Raw genomic sequence first — 20,927 nt, 5'->3', positions numbered from 1 at the left:
AATTTTTGGAACACAGAAAATTCATACTGTCGGAATTGTTGAGTCAGGAAACTCTATTCATGTGTGTAGTATTCTCTGTGTGTTGTGTTGTGCATGTCAGGCCAAATAGCGAAAAGATTACAAATTCCACCTGACCTGGTGGAATATTTACGCACCAAGCCTATCCCACTCGCTCCCTATCTATCTAGCTTTTTTCTTTAATGATTCACTCACAAGCTCTTTTTTTAGCTTCTCGTGCGCTGTTGACTAGAAGCAGGCCAGGCCAATCGGATGTCACTGAAGCCAGCTTCTTGCGAGGAGGGCGAGACAATTGGTTTGTCTCCGCTAACACCAAGCCCTTAACACTCCATATCAGCCATACAAACATCGTTTCGATGGAGGGAGTGATATGTGACGTGTCCGGCACCTGCAGTTGTGGCTCCGGGATCACTTGAGTAAAATGAGGACAGAGTAGAGAGGAATAATTAGTAAGGAGACTGTAAACTAGTTAACTCTTGGACTTGCAAAAGCTTAAAATAAAGAGGAAAAGCTGCACCGAGAGAGTAATGCTTAAAACTACCACAAGAGAGCAGCAAGTTAACGTATCCTTGCAAATGTTCAAAGCTCAAGTTTACACAATTAGAGAAGGTAAAGAAATTCAATCAATCGATCCGACAGTCGTTTCTCGCCACCATAAAAAAATTCAACTCTCTACGATGCACGGTTTGGACAAACGTAGCATGAGAATGTTAACATAAAACATCCACCCATCCATAAATCCTGCTTTATCTATTCTATGCTCCCCGAAACATCTTTTTTTCCTGTGGTGACGCAAAGACTCGGCGAGACACACACACATCCATCCATAAATCACGCTTTATCTATTCTATAATCCTTATAAACGTAGCATGAGAATAAGGATTATAGAATAGATAAAGCGTGATTTATGGATGGGTGGATGTTTTATAACTCCCGTCATGACAGAAAATAAGTGTTCTGGGGAGCACCTGGAAACTCGCTGGAGGAAATTCTTCCGAAAATAATGTTTGTAAATGACGTGGACAGATGTCCTACCTTACGACAAATCAGCCACGCTGTGCGTTTAGGGCACATCATGTAAAAACATTGATTCATCAACTCTGCTTTCAGCTTTAACAAATAAAAGATTGAGTTTACACACTTGGAGAAGGTCTATTAGGATACGACAGTGGTCGAGTAAGAGTACGATTAAGGTGAATTGAAGATGATGATTTGGTGGGTAGATTATTGAGAGCTTTGTTCCAAGTCAGCTCTCGACCGTACAGTCCGCTCAGAAATGTCTATTTTTGATAAGGGCGACAGCGTCTGCCATAAGGTCGCACACGGAAGCATTTCTGGGAAAATCCACCTTTAGTTCAGCTAGCCCGAGGGTCCCAGCCTTCCTGTCCGCTCAGAGGGATCTATTTTCGGATTAGAGCCACAGCGCTCGGTGTAAGGTTGCCCGAGCTCGCATTTCTGGAAAAATCCACCCTCACCGAGGTTACCTGCCGTCCTGTCCCCCCAGAACGCTATTTTCTGACAAGGGCGACGGCATCCGCTGTAACGTCACCTAGAGCTCACATTTCTGAAAAAATCCACCCTCACAGATGCTTGCAGCCGTCCAGTCTACTCAGAAAGCTCTATTTTGTGTGTACTCCCGGTGGCCGGCATCATTCTTCATTGGCCCTCAGTTAAGTGACAGTCTCCTGTGTTACACCATTTCTCTTCGAAGGATGACAATAAAAGGGTTTTTCTGCATTGCTATGTGAATATTCTCCTAAGCAAGTCCACATATGGTGTTATGTACACATGCTTAACTTTGTGTTGATGGAGACAATGGAAGTTGTTGTGGAAAGTGTATCACTGTTTTCATTGTTCAGTGATGTAGCCGTTTTCATCTGGAATTCATGCAAACAATTGCACCTGTGGGAAAAAGTGAAGACAAGAGAAATACACACCTTGCGCCAATTGGTGAAACCTTATGGTTAGCAAAAGATCAATTTTTGAACAACGTTTTTGGCTCATTAGGAAAGCCCAAAAATGCACTGACCTGGTGATCACATTGTAAAGGATCGAGGAAGATGACACATTGGAGCCTGCTGTTCGGCCGAAACCAGAGAATATGTGAAAGTACTTATTAAATATGAAACCATGATGACAGCACAGATATTCGCTAAGTATATTTGAAATGGCAATCACTGTTTAGGGCGGCCCGGGAGCTTGAGTGGTTAGCATGTCTGCCTCACAGCTCTGGGGTCCTGGCTTCAAATCCAGGTTGGTCCACCTGTGTGGAGTTTGATTGGACACTCTAAATTTCTCCTAGGTTTGGGGGTGAGTTTGAGTGATTGTCCGTCTGCTTGTGCCCTGCGATTGGCCGGCCACCTATACAGGGTGTGCCCCACCTCTGGCCCGAAGTCGCTGGGATAGGCTCCAGCACCACCCGCGACCCTACTGAGGATAAAGCGGTTCAGAAAATGAACCCTGTCTCCAAATATCTTCAGACACTAGCATGGATCTACGAATGACCCAGTGCTGAATAACAGGCATAGAAAACACCCTGAGAGGTCTTTCATATAAATTCTTACTGACCTTGTCTTAACACAGGTGGAATGTAAAAGGACCTTCTCCATGTTAAAATTTATGAAAAGCAGACTTTAGACCTCCACGACCCAGGACCGACTAGATCAGGGGTGTCAAACCGGTCCTCAAAGGGCCGCAGTGGGTGCAGGTTTTCATTCCAACTCAACAAGAGGATACCTTTTGCAAGTGTAATCAGTTAATTAAAGTCAGGTGCTACCTATTTTAGAAGACACCTGATTGGTTAAAATGTCGGCACTGGATCGGTTGGAACAAAGACCAGGACCCACTGCGGCCCTCGCGGAATCGGTTTGACACATGTGGACTAGATGATGTCAACAGCGAAGGAAATATTGATGGTGCTTGACACTGATGCCTCTGAGAAGGTAGCAGAACACAGTGCATCGTTCTGCCGAATGCTGACTTCCAAGGCAGCTTTTACCAACTGTGGGGGCCACATTTGTTAGTGCAGGGACCAGGTCAAATATTTACTATACAGTTGTACCTCTACTTATGAAATTATCCAGAACTTGTTCCGTAACATTCATTTTGAATGGGAGGAACTGGCAGTAAAAGAAAAATGACAACAAAACAGCAAGATAATATAAAATGTATGTTTTTTTCTTAAATTAAGATATTATTTTGAATAGAAACCAATTCTTTTTCTTTGCCCATGAATCAATTTTGAACGGGAGAAGCTTGCAGTGAAAGAACTACAGTGGTACCTCGAGATACGAGCTTAATCCGTTCCGGGACTGAGCTCGTATGACAAGTTACTCGTAACTCGAGGTAAAGTTTCCCATTGAAATGAATGGGAAACAAATTAATTCGTTCCAACTCTCTGAAAAAAACACCAGAAACAGGATATTGGATTGAAAAAAAAAGTTTTATTTCTTATAATTCGCCATATATTGACAAAGTAATAAATAACGAGTGGTTTAATAGAAATAAAGTGTTTAATCTAACTAAAATTGGCCGGATTTCGCCGAGGGGAGAGGGGCTTCGGTTTTTTTTTTCCTCCACACAACGCCCTCGTAAACAACAAACACTCCACCCTCACGTTCGCTATCGATGGGCTGTTTGCTGTCGTACTATTCCCTTCAAAATATTCCGAAAATGATGCACACAAATGTCCTCACAATCGGAGAACGCACGACCACTTGCCAACGAGCAGCAAGCAGTCTTATCAGCGATCGCCCCGCTGCTCATGAGAGCTACAGGGGCGCTAGCTAGCGGCTCATTTTAGCTTGTAGCATCTGTGTTCGCATCCCCTCGAACGGCGACTATGATAGAGTTGCTACCGGGGATGCTGTTGCGAGCCAGTGCCCCCGATGTTCTTATGAGCAGCCAACGAGCAGTCTTTTATCAGCGATCGCCCCGCTGCTCATGGGAGCTTCAGGGAAGCTGGCTAGCGGCTCCTTTTAGCTTGTAGCATCTGTGTTCGCATCCCTCGAACGGCGCCTATGATAGAGTTGCTACCGGGGATACTTTTGCGAGCACGAGTATACTTCATTACCCAGAAAGCCCTCTTTTCACCGTGCATGCGCGTTGTGCGTTTCCTGGTCTGAATAGCTCATCCGGTGCTCGTAAATATTGTTATACACGAAAGATATGCCAAAAAAAATGCCATGGCAACCTGGCTTGGTCGCATCACGAAACTTTGACCGCATCACGGGCGAATTATTCGATCGAAATTTCCCCCGTAAGACGAGCATTCCGTATGACGAACGGTCGTATGACGAGGTACCACTGTATCATGTTTTAGTGCCGTTGGTGGAATGATTGGTGCCAGCCTCTCTTCGTATAAGTGGATTTCGATGCCTTGGGCCGTTGTTAGTGGTTGTAGTAGTAGTAGTTTCAGTGCCAGCCCAATTCTAATAAAACTAACGTTTATCATTCTATAATGGCATTGTTGAGTTAATACAAAACAAGTCCAAATTAATGAATTTCATAGCTCAATTTTTTTTAAATATTGTTTTTGTGGTTTTTAGGTTTAACTTAAGCAGCAAATTGTCGCTGATGCTGGACCCATCCGTCAACACTGTACCGCCTAGATACGGACACTCAGTGGCACTCTATGAGGTAAGTTATGTCCTCATCTCTTGCTATTAATGGCAATAGAGGTGATCCAATTCTACTGTGAAGTTGAAGTAGGTTTTAACAAGGGGCAATATTTTCTTTTGCATAGGGCAAAGTGTACATGTATGGTGGAAAGATAGACTCTACAGGGAATGTGTCCAGCCAGCTGTGGGTGTTCCATCTTCAGAACCAGACATGGGTTCTTCTGAGTCCACGTGCGAAAGACCTGTATGCTGTGGTGGGCCACTCGGCCCATGTGGTGCCCCCCCTGCGAGAAGGAGACGATCCCGTCATGCTGGTTCTTTTTGGCCACTGTCCTCTCTACGGATATATGAGCCTCGTGCAGGAGTACAATATACGTGAGTAACCTAAACTTTCTTTGGGTTAGGCTTTTACAAGCCGTCTTGGAAATTATAATGTTGAAAAATTAAGATAAAATCTTAAAATGTCCAAATATAGTCTTGGGATCAAACATATCCTGAAACTTCAGAATACTGTCTTGAATGTTAAGTCACCTTGAAACTTTAAAATGCAATTTTGGGATTGGATACAGTAATACCTCAATTATTGTGGTTAATGGGGGGTCGGACCCCCCTGTGAAAAGTGAAATTTCGCGATGTAGGGTCAAAATCTTCAGTGGTGAGTCCTAGTAGCAAGCGTAAGACAGGGGAGTTGCTTCCGCTTGCGAGTTTCAGCATGGATTTTCACATTTTTATGAACTTAAAAAAGGTAATCATAATAAAAAATAAAAAATAAAAATAGGAGCCACCTCGTGGTGTAGAGGTTCACTCGCCTGACTTCGTTGCGCGCTCTTCCCGGAGGCGGCGGTATGATTGGGAGTCCGGATGGTCGTTTGTCTCTCTGTGTGCGAAGCGCGAAGTAGCAAGGAATCTCTGTATACCATCTTAAAACATACGATGATGGTTTTCGGGGATTGAAAATATTGAAACTTTGTCATAGTATCTCAAAACTTTGGAATACCATCTTCAAATTTTAGGAAAACAGAACTTCAGGATTTGATCTTGAGTTCAGATGTCCCACCTTCTAACCTGGTCATACTATGATGGCATACTGCCTTGAAACCTGACTTTACTACCTTGAAACTTCATAATTAAATCCTGAAAAATGTAAAGATCTAATTTTCAGACATTGAAATCCATAGTTTGTCTTATTATCTGACAGTGGTGGACCATCAGGGCCTGCAAGGCCTTCTCTGCTAGCCTAAAAAATATCTGAAGCACAGACTGATGTTAATTATGTTTTGTCCATGAATATTTATTAAATAATTCCGAATTGTCAGCTTCCTATCATTCCTTTTCCCCTGGTTGCGGTGTGTTTTCATATCTAAGTATTTAACCAATCACATTTCAGCCATTATTTGTTGCCAGGGTCAGAAATCTTCCTGGAGGCCTTCACAATCAGTTCTGCGGTCCCTGTAACATAAAATAAGTGTCGATAAAACTGTTGCTTTAACCAATCAGATTTCGATTAGGCAACACCAAGGCCTTCTCGCAGGCGTAGGGAAGCCTCAGGGTTTTCACAAACTATGATTGGCTAGTGATAGTGTACTAGCCAGAGCTAGCAAACTATATCTGTCGCGAGCTGCACAAGCAAATATATTTTTGTGTTGATTTAATAGCGGTTTTGTCAACCCACAATGGCTGAAGGAGGAGAAAAGGATTTGGTTTTACTGTCAAAGCCATTTTCAAGACGGACTTTTCAAGAAAAAACGGACATCATTAAGAAAGGTCGGACAACTCCGAAGCTAGCAAGCCTGTCAAAACCGGGAAAAAGGTTTTTCCGCCACTTTCAGTCCACTAACTACGAGCGGTACCCCTGGCTCACAGGCTCCGAGGAACACTGCAAATTATATTGCTGGGAGTGCTTGTTATTTGCCACAGATTGACATGGTGTTTGGAGCAAAACTGGACTTGTATACAGACGCTCCCCTACTTACGAACGCAATTGGTTCCGAGCGATTGTTCATAAGTTGAATTTGTTTGTAAGTTGATTCAGTGCTATATTTTGTATTATAATTTATGTTTAAGGCCGATATAAGTATATTGAAGGTTTATATACGTGCATTTGTATGTTTAAGGCTTGTATAAGTAACACGCATTGGTTTGTACTGAAAAAAAAAATGTAATAAAATGGAGAGAATATGTACAGTACTGTAGAGAGAGAGAGAGATTTATGTATTAGAAACTGGCCAAAAGAAGCGACCTAATGACGATTGCACAGTTTTCTTCTTTTTTTCATCATAAATGATGCGGTAGCACTGTATGGCATCATTCAATTGATTTGCAAACTTTGTGCAACGTTCAATATTTGGGTCCTGCTGCTCGATCATTCTGTTTATAAATGGTACTGACGGTCGAACGATTCAATGCCCGTGAAACGCTCACCACTCTCACGCGCATCAAGCTTCGTTATTATTGCCACTCGTTTCAAATGAAATGGCTTGCCTCTTCCTTGCAACTCCCTCAATAGAAGCCTTTAGCTTTTTACCAACCATATTCAATATTGGATGCATGAGATATTTAATGATACAAATGAAAAAGGTTCTTTGCACACTGGAGATACATTCACGCACTTCCGCATTGCAACGAAGAAGAAGGTAGATGCTGGGTGAGCTGAGCTCTCACAGCGCCAGGCGTCGGTATTAGCGGCGGAAAGAAGTACTACTCCGAAAATACAAAATTGGACTTGCGAACATTTTTGGACTTAAACACAATTTGCAGACATGTTCGTATGTACCGTTGTTCGTAAGTTGAATGTTCGTAAGTAGGGGAGCGTCTGTATTTGACTTGCCTATCCAAGGCAGCAACGAGACACCAAAGCACTGCTGGACATGCCTTCTCCAGCTTAACGCAGAGGCACGGAACACATTTCGATCTGCCTCGGCTAAGAACAGAACTGACTGTAATCTATGCCATGGATGATTTTGCAGGAAAATCTCCCACTGATCTCCTTGACTTCCTTCAGCAGAAAAATCTGAGTGAGAGCATGGGGCAACTGTACACATTTGTGTTTGGCGGTGTCCACTGCTTCTGTCGAACGGACATTTTCAGGCCTAAATCGAATAAAAACATATGCCAAACATACGACAGGATAGGCTCGACTTTCGCCATTAGCTTCGATGGCAATGGAAAAGAACTTCTTAATGGAACTGAAACGCACGGATAATCTGTACGACAGAGTAATTGAAATCTTCTTGAGGAAAGAAAGGAGGATGGATTTTGTGTACAAATAAAACAGATTTTTGGTGAGTAAAATGTGGCTATATTCCTAAATATTTCTATTTTATGAGGTTATTATTGATGTTTTTATATGATTCGCAGCTGTAGCTGCAGTAAAGATTTTATAGCCATAAAATAGTTATTGAGGGTTGGATTGATTCAGACGTAGCACTACTGAAGGCCTAGGTGTGAAATAGACGGCCCGCCACTGCTATCTGAGATCTTCAGAAAACTGTCTTGAAATTTTAGTATACAGTCTTGGAACTTCAAAAAAAACCTGCACCCACAGGGGCGCTTGGAGACTGGTTTACCCACCCCTGGGATAGGATACACCATCTTGAATTTTAGTCATACCATCTTGAAACTTCAGAATACTCTAAAATGTTCAGGAAAATGCCCGAATATAAAGGTGAGAATAAATCAAATATACAATCTTGAAAGTCGGTGATACCATCTATATGTTGCTGTATTTTATTGTTTCATGTCAAGACTTGGTGATATTCTGAAAACTGTAACACAGTTTTCAAACGTCACAAGACCTGGATCATAGCTTCTTAAAACTTCTGGATACCATAATGCAACATAGTCTTACTCTCTTGAAACATTGCCCTACCATCTTATAATATTTTGCCACTCTATGCTCCCTGGGCAGACCACAACCAGTGGAGCGTGGCGGCCACAGATGGAGCTCTGATCCAGGGTGGCTATGGCCACAGCAGCGTGTTTGACGCTACCACCCGAGCCATCTACGTGCACGGAGGTTACAAGGCCTTCAGCCTCAACAAGTGTGGCCTGACTGGGGACCTCTACCGGTTGGACGTGGACACCAGGAAGTGGTGAGAGTGCCTGAGCTGACTAAAAGGTGGGTGCTTGTCCTTACTCTAATGTTTTGGTGTTTTTGGCAGGACCATCCTGAGGGACAGTGGCTTCTATCGGTACCTCCACACAGCAGTGATACTTAGTGCCACCATGCTGGTGTTTGGGGGAAACACTCACAATGACACCTCCATGAGTCACGGCGCGAAGTGCTTCTCCTCAGACTTTTTGGCCTACAGCCTGGGTTGGTACATGCTAAGCAGTCCCCACATGAACACCACCTACACATTACATACAAACTTCCACTGCCATGACCGCTAGGAACTTTTAGACTGCAACCTTGTTTTAAAGTATCAGTTGGTTGTGAAGATTTCCCATACTAGCCACTTAATATAAGGATAAACATTTTATGAGAGCGGCTAAATGATTTTTCAATTAATTGAATAAATGATCGGCAGATTCATCAATTAGTAAATCAATCTTAAATTAGTCCATAAGATATCCTTAAAGTCTTGAACTCCTCAAAGTCTCCTTCACTTTAATAGAACACACAAAAGACCCTCAACTAAGATTTGCAATAGTTTCCGCAGTACAAACACGTACCCTCCTTCAAGTGTTTTTCTCCAGGGAGAATTTCCTGATGTCAGAGTATAAAGTTTGTGAAATTTTGAGTTTCGCCTACACTTAGTTTCTATTATAAGGGATGGCCCTAGAGTTCTCACCAATATTAGTCCTACTTTTACTACATGAGATTTCGGCAATTTGTCAAGCTACTGCAATGTGGTGCTAATTACCGATGAAGAGGACTTACTCCTTAATAGGACTTAATCCTTTATAGGACACTAATTTAACTGTTGCCATTTAATGTCACAAGATGAAAAATCAGATTTTACTTTGAAGGGTGAAGAAACAAAGATTGGGCATCTATCAATGGCAGGCAAAGAGTTTAATGATAAAAAAAATCAATATGCGAGTGTATGTGGGGCATAAACTATAGTATTTTTGTTTTTTCATTTTCATTTAGTTTTATCATTTGTAAAATCTAGAATTGTAATAATACCGTATTTGGATTGGATAACTTTATTCATCCCGTATTCGGGAAATTTCGTTGTCACTGTAGCAAGAGGGTGGGGATGCAGGAATAGGAAAGGCATTTTAGACATAAATAGATAGGTAATAAGTAAGTTAATAAATAAATACATGAATAAATATATAAATAAATATGCGTGTCTAAAGTATATATATATATACATAAATATATATACACATACGCATACACATACGTGTACATATACATATACATACACACATACACATATTAGCACATATATACAAACACACATAAATGCACATGCATGCATATGGTATTTACTCGCATATAAGCCGCTTTTGTCGGACAAAAAATGGTGACTGAATCGAGGGTACGGCTTATGCGCCGAAAAACACGACATGCATGAAACTGCATTTTGACGACGCCATGACACAATTACATCATGACGCAATGGCGCCGTGACGTCATGACGCAAGACAATGCGGCCGATACGATCATTTATTTCAAAATAGAGAAAAGATAAACAGATAAAACGCTAAACAAAATGTATTTTGACGTATATGAATATAATCCAAGGAAAAAATAAACCGTAACTTGCATAAAACATGGAAAAAACTCACTCCTGTACAGTCAACAGAGCTCCTACATTGAACAACCTGCCAGTCACTACTCGCTCAGGGCGTCGCCATCTTCCGTAGTTAAACGTGCTCTGACTGGCCAGACGCGATTACACTTACTTGTGCCTGCTATTGCTCGCTAAGGGCGCCGCCATCTTACCGTAGCTAAACGTGCTCTGACCGATGTGTTTACCATGTCAGCACATCACAATAGTTAAGGCTGATCGAAGGTCTTGCGGTCGATCGTTAAAATATAAACCTTGATACCTGCGTAATGTGTATGCTATTATTGCACCCAGAGACTTGGTGAACACTACGTATACCGCTATGGGCATATTTCCTGGTTGTACTTAAGTTACTTCCTTTTTGAATTTGTCTACGTGCAGACAACACCCTCCCTTTCGGAACACAGAAAGGAAAGGATTGTGCATTTGTGATTATGAAATAAAACAAAATTCCGCTTTGATTTTTTTCCTTTTATTTCTTGTTCGAAAGTGACAACTATTGCAGTATTATGAACGGTCGAAAAAAATCGAGATATTTCAACATTAGAAGCAATTTGGCCGCCGTAGCATCTTAAACTTCTTGTAAGAAAATTGTAATTTATGTCATTAATAAGAATCGGGTTCTCATCAAGATAGACTTACTTTTTTTTCAAATTGAATAATTTGATATTTTGCATTTACAAAAACAGGCATATTAACTTCCTTATAATATTGACCCGAATAATGTGCTTTTGATTCATACAGTATCCCAGAAATACCACGTGCGATGATTTTTCTCAAGATTTTCCCTTCAGAGTAACACATTTGTACTCCCTATTAAAACCATAAAATGGAGGTGAAAATTGTGAATCGGGGGGCGTCTTATGCGAGAGAAATTGTAAAATTCAACAATTTTAAGGCAATTTTAAGGGTGCGTCTTATATGCGACTAAATACGGTAATAATAACAATAACTAAAAAATTTAATTATAATCGAGACCTGACATAATACAGAGTATCAATTTACTGGGCCTGAAATTGAAGTATGTTTCCTGTCGAGAGACTGAAATGTTGACCTTTTGTACAATTCAAATTTAATAAATGTCTTGAAACTATTAATTGATCATAATAGTGGTTAGTTTGATATTTCTTTATTTATACTGGGGCATTTTCAGACCAGAATCGTAAGGTGATTTAAAATTTCGAATTGATCTATTTATGCACACATTCACACATCAGTCATGCTGCCGCCATTCAAGGTGCTGCCAATCAATCCACTGGGGGCAAATTAGCGTTCAGTGTAATTGGCCCAGAAATACTTCGCCAGTGGACAGTCACAGCCAGGAGTTTAGCAGAAGACCCTTTGGTCCCAGAAAAACCCAAGCTATTAACTACTGATTGAACTGATTACAAGTAAAAGTTTCTAGGGTTGTCTTCATTAGCTTGCCTTGCCAAATCGGACTAATTGGCATTCCTGGATGAGCCGCTCCCAATCATTGCTGCAATTTGAAGGCCTATCCTGACTTTGCAACAGTGACGCAATAGGACTCCCACTCCTAGCAGTACCGCCATCGGACACCAGATAGCACAGTTTGCCTTTGTAAGGTAAATAGTAAAGTGGCGCTACTCTAATGTAGCAGAGGATTGTGGATACAGTATCACATATACCAGGGGTGTCAAACTCATTTCGCATCGTGGGCCACATACGGCCTAGGGAGATGTCAAGTGGGCCGGACCATTAAAATTATACCATGCTCTGCTATAAATAACCAAAATATCATGTCTTTCCTTTGTTTTGGTGTAAAGAAGCACAAGAACATTAGGAAAATATTGAAATTTAATGAACTATCCTTTTACAAAACATTTCATGAAACACCTCATATTTCCTTAGACAAATGTGCAATTTACTTTTATCATTCACAAATATGCATTGCAACTGATCCCACTGATTGTACAAAGGCACAACACTTTAATTGGTACTGAAAAATATAGTAATGCACTTTAAGATTAAATGAGACTTTTAAAGAAAGGAATTTTTAAACCACTTACACATACGCATATAAAATCTAAATGTAATCCCTGCGTGCACCTTACAAACTAAGGAGAGTGATTTTAAATGTGTAATGAAGAAAGTGTTCGCCTGTCCTGTAAATCTGTAAACTTCATACATGAAACATACATACACATACAATACATACTGAAAATTTATGGTATTAACAACGTCGTAATAAGCAGCAGATGGCGCATTGATACCGTCTGCTGTTTTCAGTCTGTCTCAGTGATGCGGCTTGTCTTCTACTCTGATGGAAAGAGTGCGCCCCTTAGCGGATAATCCATGAATTGCAGCGAATTAAAAATATTAATTCCATGTCTTTTATGCATTTTTTCCACTTTCAAATTATCCTGCGGGCCTGATCGAACCTCCTTGGGGGCCGGTTCCGGCCCGCGGGCCGTATGTTTGACACCCCTGACATATACTCTTCAATGGCATTGGCGGCAATTGACTGAAACATAATTGTTGAACAAACATTATGGATTTTTTTTACATTCTTTCTTATTAATCTTACTTTGGAACATGCCATTTCAACTCTTCGTCAATAGCACTGAAAAAGTTATTTTCAATAATTTATTTTATTTTATTTATCCCTTCTTTTCCTCCAGCATGCGATGAATGGACAACGCTCACCCGACCAGAACTCTTGAATGATGTAAACCGCTTCGGCCACTCGGCGGTCGCCAGCGATGGGTACGTTTAAAACCGATTGAATTAAATATTAATGCAGCATATGTTACTGTTGAGAATTTTTTTCTCCAAAAAATAGGCCAATGCGTGAATAATACATATGTGGCATTAAGAGACATATGAACATGTCATGAAAACATGTTGAGAGTCCTGTATGTACATGAATATTTTACCGCAGGGAACCACAGGGGCGGTGGTTGGCAGTTTTCTGGGGTAATGTCAACAAACTGCTTTGCAAATTCATCATGCTGTCTCTCTGCATTTATCAAATTATCTTGAATTTTCAACACTGACGTCAATTTTTTTAACATCCTGAAACTGCTCATAACTTTGTCATACAATAATGAAACATAAAATCTTCCCATTTGGTATTATAATTTCAATATCTTGACTAGAAACTTAAATATGGAAAACCAGGAATGCCAGAATTAAATAAATATATTATTTAATATCTTATTAATGCAGTTTTTAGTTGTTTTAAGATTGATGTTAATTTTTATATTTCTGTTCGCATTCATTATCATTTTTATTTATTCTTATGTTGATTCATTTCAAAGGGTTTTCGTTCATGCCTTTAAATTTTCATTTAAGTGTTAAGAAAAATATTGATTATTGATGTCTGTAATGAAACACTTCCAATATGGCGGTGACGTGGAACACCCTAGTTGGCATACTATTGTTTCTACTGTTGTTGTCTGGCGCTGAAGTCCCTCATAGTCTAGGACACGTGTCAAAGTGGCAGCCCGGGGGCCAAATCTGGCCCGCCGCATCATTTTGTGTGGCCCGGGAAAGTAAATCATGAGTGCCGACTTTCAGTTTTAGGATCAAATTAAAATGAATAGTATCGATGTATATTAAATGTCCTGATTTTCCCCCTTTTAAATCAATAATTGTAATTTTTAAATCATTTTTTTGTGTTTTTAGTTCAAAAATAATTTTGGAAAATATAAAAATATAAAAAAAGCTAAAATAAACACTGTTTTAGATCTATAAAAAACTGAATATTCAGGGCTTTTAATCCAGTTCTTTTAATCCATGTATTAAAAAAAATCTAAATATTATATCTAAAATGGTCTGGCCCACGTGAAATCAAGTTGACGTTAAAGCGTCCCACGAACCAACCCGAGTCTGGGAGTAGGGGGTACCTATGGCTCACAGGCCATATAGTTTTTTTTTTAATGTGGGCATATGGCTCTGAGAGAGCTGAGTACCGAACGCATCATGTTGCCACAACACTGTGGCGCCGACGTCACCTCTATTGCCGCTTTAATCATTTCTTTTCATTAGATTCCCTTGTGCATGCATACTCTTAATAATACTCAGATTCACAACAGCCTAACAATGTTTTTAAAAGACTTCAATGACCTTTTGTAATTTTTAAAAGTGTTGAAATGACAAAAAACACACAATTTTCATGATAGCATCTTCCTCAGTCACTTTTAATGTGAGTCGCATCCTATTTTAATGACATCAATTTTTCTGGTGAATGACTTTTGAAGGACTCCTGGCTGTATATTTTGCAAGATTAGGTGTGGGCTAATTAACACTCAATTATTGGGGTCCTTTGGGTCACATCTCTTGGCGTCATCACTGAAACCACTGAAGCACTTTCAATTTAGTACACTTGTCGCATGAAAAATAAATTGTTGTCTGCTGTTTTTACTAATTTTTCTCCCTTCTGAATCCTACAATTTTAAAACCTCCTGGGTTTCAACTGTGCCAGGACAAACCACTATTATTTTATGTTCACATTTTAAATAGTTATGGATCTCTGTGAACCTTTTATAATTATTTTTCAATCAATAGTCTGAAAAAAACATTACAATTAGACTTGAGGTGCAAAAAATTCAAATATTCATTTTCCATACCACTTATCCACACAAGTGTCGCAGGGGGTGCTGGAGTCTATCCTAGCCATCTATGGGCACTAGGCGTGGGACACCCGGCATTGATGGCCAGCCAAGCGCAGGGCACAAGGAGACAAACAACCATTCACTTTCACACTCATACCTAGGGGAAATTTAGAGTGTTCCTACCGTGCATGTTTTTGGGATGTGGGAGGAAATCTGAGTACCCGGAGAATACACACAGGAAGGTCAGAACTTGGGATTGAAACCTTGATCTCTCAACCACCGGGCTGCCATGCCAATAAATTGTTTTCCAAGTATAAGCACTCTGTCTAAAAATAAGTTTTCATTTGCCACTAATTAATTTTTTTTTTCAAATATACAATACAAGTAGAAAATGCAATGTCTGGAGAAATTGTATGAGATGCTCTGATAGCTGGTAAAGCCCACATGCCATTTCTTGTAAATATTTTGGCCATTTCCCTGTCACTTGTTAATTTTGGGTCATTTCAAACCACAGCAAAAATATTCTCAATGGGTTTTATTTTATTGAACAACTGATTGATTAATTTGCGCAAAAAGGATTAAAAATAATTTAAAAGTAATAATTGAGAGGTTAAGAGTTTTAGGACAATAAAATCTTGATTTATTTACCTATTTCAAGGTTGATTGTTTTATCAAACAGACTGGGTAGGAGGCCCTTGGGGATCGTAGTTGCGCACCCCTGCCATAGGCCAAAGAAAACTAAACATGGGTTTTCCATAAGACAAAATGTTCCCTCCAGAACTCTAACTATATTTTTGCAAAAGAAACGTTTTTAAAAAATGCAAGTGAGCATTCGTCTCAGACGAATGTATGAGTTATGTTGCATGAAAATCCACAAATGAGTGTAGTAACTAATGCTGAACCACAAATAGACGAAGGTACACTGTACTGTATTTTTTTGTTGTTGCTTTTGCTTTCTCTCTGTTTGTACCTGTCAAGTGGTTGTGTAATTCCCTCAATTTTTGCCCCAACTTGAAAAAGGCCCCGATCTTCTCAACGCATGAACAACTCAAATTCTTCCTCCATTTTTACAGTTTATTGTAGTTTAGGGTGATAGGAAGTGATTAGGTTGAAAACCTTGAAGAAGAGGAAAGAAGGAAGCATGTGACATCATTCTAAATTCAAGTTACCTAGTAGATCAAAGTATTACTCTTGAGTTTACTAGTCACATCTTAAATTCACTACAGAAATGCAGTAGAGTGTTCAAAGTGATAGAGTAGAAGTGAATGAGTACATTAGCTGATTGAGTAAACCAAACACTTTACTGAGATTGATGAGTAATCCAAAGTTAAAGGGAACACAAAGAATACAACCTATGGTTGAGTGAAACAAATTGAGTATTAATCAAGTGGGATCCAAAGCGGTACTCAAGTCTGATCCTACCAATTGCGTATGACCGGGAACTGACTGTCTTTGGTTCTTTAGTTGCCTGTCTTGTCTAGTGCTAGACTCGAGCTGATGTACAGTGGTACCTCGACGTACGAGCACCCCGACATACGAGCATTTCGAGATACGAGTAAAATTTTGAGCAAATAACTATCTCTAGATACAAGAAAAATTTTGAGATATGAGAAAGCCAGGTGGCCAAGACATGAGAGGCTGTTTATCATTGTAGCGCACTGTCTTTTTTGCCGCATCTCTTTTGTGTATAACAGATATCTACGAGCACTGGGCGGAGCGTTGCATTTTTTTCAGTGTTTTTTTCCGTCACTCAGCGCGAATGGCGTAGCGATCGCTAGTACTAGGAGTATATATTACTTCTCGTTGGCAAGTGGTCGTGCGTTATCCTATTGTGAGGACATTTGTGTGCATCATTTTCGGAATATTTTGAAGGGAATACAAAAGAATACATCGATAGAGAAAGTCAGGGTGGAGGCGGGGCAAACAGCCAACCCGGCTGGAAAAACAAAAGGTTTTGTAAAACAAAATTAGAATTAAGTTTAGTGTAAGGTTAGATTCAACTTATTTTTGAGTGTGTCTGCATCGTAATCCAATTTCATTTAAATGTGTGTTTATGTTATATTACGATTCACCGGTGCAAAGAGTCTCCCCGAGCTCAGTCCCGGAACGAATTAAGCTCGTATCTCGAGGTACCACTGTACTGTCTGCGACCTCAGGCAGGAAGTGTGGAGAGGTTAGCCTCATTGGGGTTTTTCTGCCCCCTGTTGGTCTGGAGGGGGGCAGATGTATCTTCCGCTTAGTTGACTTGACAGTACCCTGTGGCTTTTTAAAGAAGCAGCTTATTTATGTTTATATTTTTTATGCAGGACAATTTTCTCAAGTGTGTTCAAAGTATCTAACTAGAGTCGAGAACTTGTGGCATCTAGTTCCCCCAGGTGAATGAGGAGGACTGTTTATTTTTAATTCATTTGTTTAATAAAGATTTTTGGTCAATTAAATATTTCTGCCTGGCATACATATCCTGTATACGGACTTAGACACCTGTGGCTTATAGTCAGATGGAACATTTGTATTCATATACTTGTCTATTTTTTTCCCTCTCACATTTTCTGAAATGTGAGTAGTGCGGCTCACGGCTGGATTGCATTGGGACACTACAACACCAAACTGCAACTATTTTGTTGTGGGAAAGCCTCACGTTCTAATAGTTCACACTTGATAGCTGACGGTGAGCAGCAATAATATTAATGAATAATATGATGAGGACAAAAGTTTTGAATTTCTTCAGTATTTGCTGGCTCTTTTTTGTTAACAAATACAAAAAATATATATTATTCTTTTTATTTCTCGATAATTGTGTTGTATCACTGCCGCCTGATGATGTAGTGGTTCACCCACCTGACTCCAGTCCAGGAAGGTGTGGGGTCGATTCCCACTGGGCGCGGTATGATTGTGAGTGTGAATGGTCGTTTGTCTCTCTGTGGGGCCTATGGCTATTTGGCGACTGGTCTAGGGTGTAGCCTGTCTTTCGCCCGAAGTCAGCTGGGATAGCCTCCGGCAACCCACGCAACCCTGACGAAAATGCGTGTTACGGAAGATGAATGAATGATGTGTAGTATAAATAAATTCAGTACGTCTCAAATTTCTTTTATTATCCTTTTCTCACATGCACACACACTTACATGTCAAGTTAATACACAAGAAACACTGTATTTACAAGTAGCGCAAGGATAAAAAAATCCAGTGTTCTTCTTGGATATGTGCAGTTAGATTGGAATGCTTCTCAGTCAACGTTACGTCAATATTTTACCGTTTTGTAATTCAGTGTAACGTGAGGAAGAGATTTTCATTTTTGTCTGTCCAAACAAAAAAACAATACAATTGGCCGCCAGTAATGTTAAAAAACAATGTCGGTTGTATGGACTGGCCACCTGAGCTGAGGAGGATGTTTTCAAGGAAGTGTATGTATCGGGTCTGCCGTTGTGAAACTGCACTGCCCTCTATTGCATAGCATGCGTACTCCATCTTTTTCAAGCGAAATGTTTGAAGGGAGAGTGTTGTTGTGTGCACAGGAAACTGATGAGTCGCAGGGCACAAGGAGCCAAACAACCATTCACGCTCGCATTCATACCTAGGGGTAATTTAGAGTGCCCAATCAGCCTACCATGCATGCATGTCTTTGGAATATGGGAGGAAACCGGAGTACCCGTAGAAAACCCACGCAGGCCCGGGGACAATATGCAAACTCCACACCGGTGGACTGATCTGGATTTGAACCTAGGACTCCCACTGTGAGGCTGACGCGCTAAACAGTGGTACCTTTACTTATGAAATTAATTTGGTTTAAAAGTGGTTTTGGTACTTGAATTTTTTCACAAGTAGAGTTGCATCTTACATGTAAATGCCCAATTCTAATCCAAGATTCCCTATACTACCCCGTAAAACAGTGGTCCCCAACCACCGGTCTGCGGACCGGTACTGGTCAAACTCATTAAAGTTCACAACAGAAGGATGCGAAGGGACAAAAGATCGGATATCTAACACAATCTACAATGTTAATGGCACTCAAACAATTCAATTATAGCAATATTTTGTCTTGCAGGGTGATGTACGTGTTGGGAGGCTTCAACAGCCTTCTCCTAAATGACATGTTGGCGTACACATCGCCACACTGCTCAGCCTTCTCCAGCGCAGCCTTATGCGCTCGGGCCTCTCCCGGCCTGCACTGCCTGTGGAATGCCAGCCGGGCCGCCTGCATGTCCTGGGATGGAAACCCCGATGTCGTACCCACTTCCTGCAACACTAGATCATGTAGGTGGCTCCACAGAGGCCATCTTTGCAATATTTCCAAAAGCAAGTTAAAAAAGTTAACTAATTAGTTGCTAATAAGGGTTACAGATGAACCAGAGTTGCCCAATGAATGCCATTAACGCCTGCGATAGGATAGGAGAAAGATGACCTCCTGCACAAAATGGATTGAACGTCTGTCGCTGTCAATGGCACAGAAATATGATAATTAAATTTCAATTGTGCCAGTAGAAATGGATCTGGTGCCGATAGCTGTCAATGACATTTGCCTTGACATTTGGCAATACCATACTGAAACATTTGTGCATTTACTCTTACATGGCGGGTTAATTAGTTGCTATTAATGGCAATTAAAAAATGCACTGAGGAAAGATGGCCTTTGATTATTATGTAAAAATATCAATGTTCTCAACCAAAAGCAGATATTTAGAAAATATATAAATATCTATTTATATATATGTGCAAATATATATATATATATATATATATATATATATATATATATATATATACATACACAGTTGTGGTCAAAGGTTTACATACACTTGTGAAGAACATAATGTGATGGCTCTCTTGAGTTTCCAGTTATTTCTACAACTCTGATTTTTCTCTGATGGAGTGATTGGAACAGATACTTCTTTGTCACAAAAACATTCATGAAGTTTGGTTCTTTTATGACTTTATAATGGGTTAACAGAAAAAGTGATCAAATCTGCCGGGTCAAAAATATACGTACAGCAACACGAATTAGCAATTTTGGTGACTTAGAAAGTTGTGTCAGTGAAATGAGCTTCATAGCATGGCCTCTTGAATTCTTGTAAGTGATTGAGTGACTACAGCTGGTGACTTCTCTGAGGCCATTAAAATAGGGCTCATTGGATGCAAACGCCGATAAACGCTAAAATGGGAAAGTCAAAGGAGCTCAGCATGGATCTGAAAAAGCGAATCCTTGACTTGAACAAGTCAGGAAAGTCACTTGGAGCCATTTCAAAGCAGCTGCAGGTCCCACGAGCAACAGTGCAAACAATTGTAAGTATAAAGTGCATGGCACTGTTTTGTCACTGCCACGATCAGGAAGAAAACGCAAACGATCACCTACTGCTGAGAGAAAATTGGTCAGGAGGGTGAAGATTCAACCGAGAATCACCAAAAAGCAGATCTGCCAAGAATTAGAAGCTTTCCTGAACACAGGTGTCAGTGTCCACAGTCAAGCGTGTTTTGCATCTCCATGGACTGAGAGGCTGCCGTGCAAGAAGGAAGCCCTTGCTCCAAAAGCGGCACCTTAAGGCTCGACTAAAGTTTGCTGCTGGTCACATGGACAAAGATAAGACCTTCTGGAGGAAAGTTCTGTGGTCAGACGAAACAGAAATCAAGCTGTTTGGCCACAATGCCCAGCAATATGTTGGGAGGAGAAAAGGTGAGGCCTTTAACCCCAAGGACACAATGCCTACCGTCAAGCACGGTTGTGGTAGTATTATGCTGTGGGGCTGTTTTTCTGCCAACGGAACTGGTGCTTTACAAAGAGTAAATGGGATTATGAAGAAGGAGGATTTACCTTCAAAGTTATCTTCAAGATAACCTAAAGTCATCAGCCTGAAGATTCGGTCTTGGGCACAGTTGGGTGTTCCAACAGGACAATGACCCCAAACACACATCAAAAGAGGTAATGGAATGGCTAAATCAGGCTAGAATTAAGGTTTTCGAATGGCCTTCCCAAAGTCCTG

General features: G+C 40.5%; 1 protein-coding gene across 2 annotated transcripts in view; it reads left to right on the top strand.

Moving 5' to 3' along the window:
- Positions 1-20,927, top strand: part of atrn (attractin) — a 97,980-nt gene that overhangs the window by 20,636 nt on the left and 56,417 nt on the right. For both annotated transcript variants that reach the window (XM_077620386.1, XM_077620385.1), the window contains exons 7-12: positions 4,566-4,656; positions 4,763-5,012; positions 8,545-8,728; positions 8,798-8,952; positions 13,021-13,105; positions 18,998-19,206. In XM_077620386.1, coding sequence (XP_077476512.1) covers positions 4,566-4,656; positions 4,763-5,012; positions 8,545-8,728; positions 8,798-8,952; positions 13,021-13,105; positions 18,998-19,206 — 974 coding nt within the window. The remainder of the gene's footprint in view (positions 1-4,565; positions 4,657-4,762; positions 5,013-8,544; positions 8,729-8,797; positions 8,953-13,020; positions 13,106-18,997; positions 19,207-20,927) is intronic.

The sequence above is a fragment of the Stigmatopora argus genome, chromosome 15 (assembly GCF_051989625.1).
Source record: "Stigmatopora argus isolate UIUO_Sarg chromosome 15, RoL_Sarg_1.0, whole genome shotgun sequence".
NCBI lineage: Eukaryota > Metazoa > Chordata > Actinopteri > Syngnathiformes > Syngnathidae > Stigmatopora > Stigmatopora argus.
This window is presented reverse-complemented; position numbering and strand designations above follow the sequence as displayed.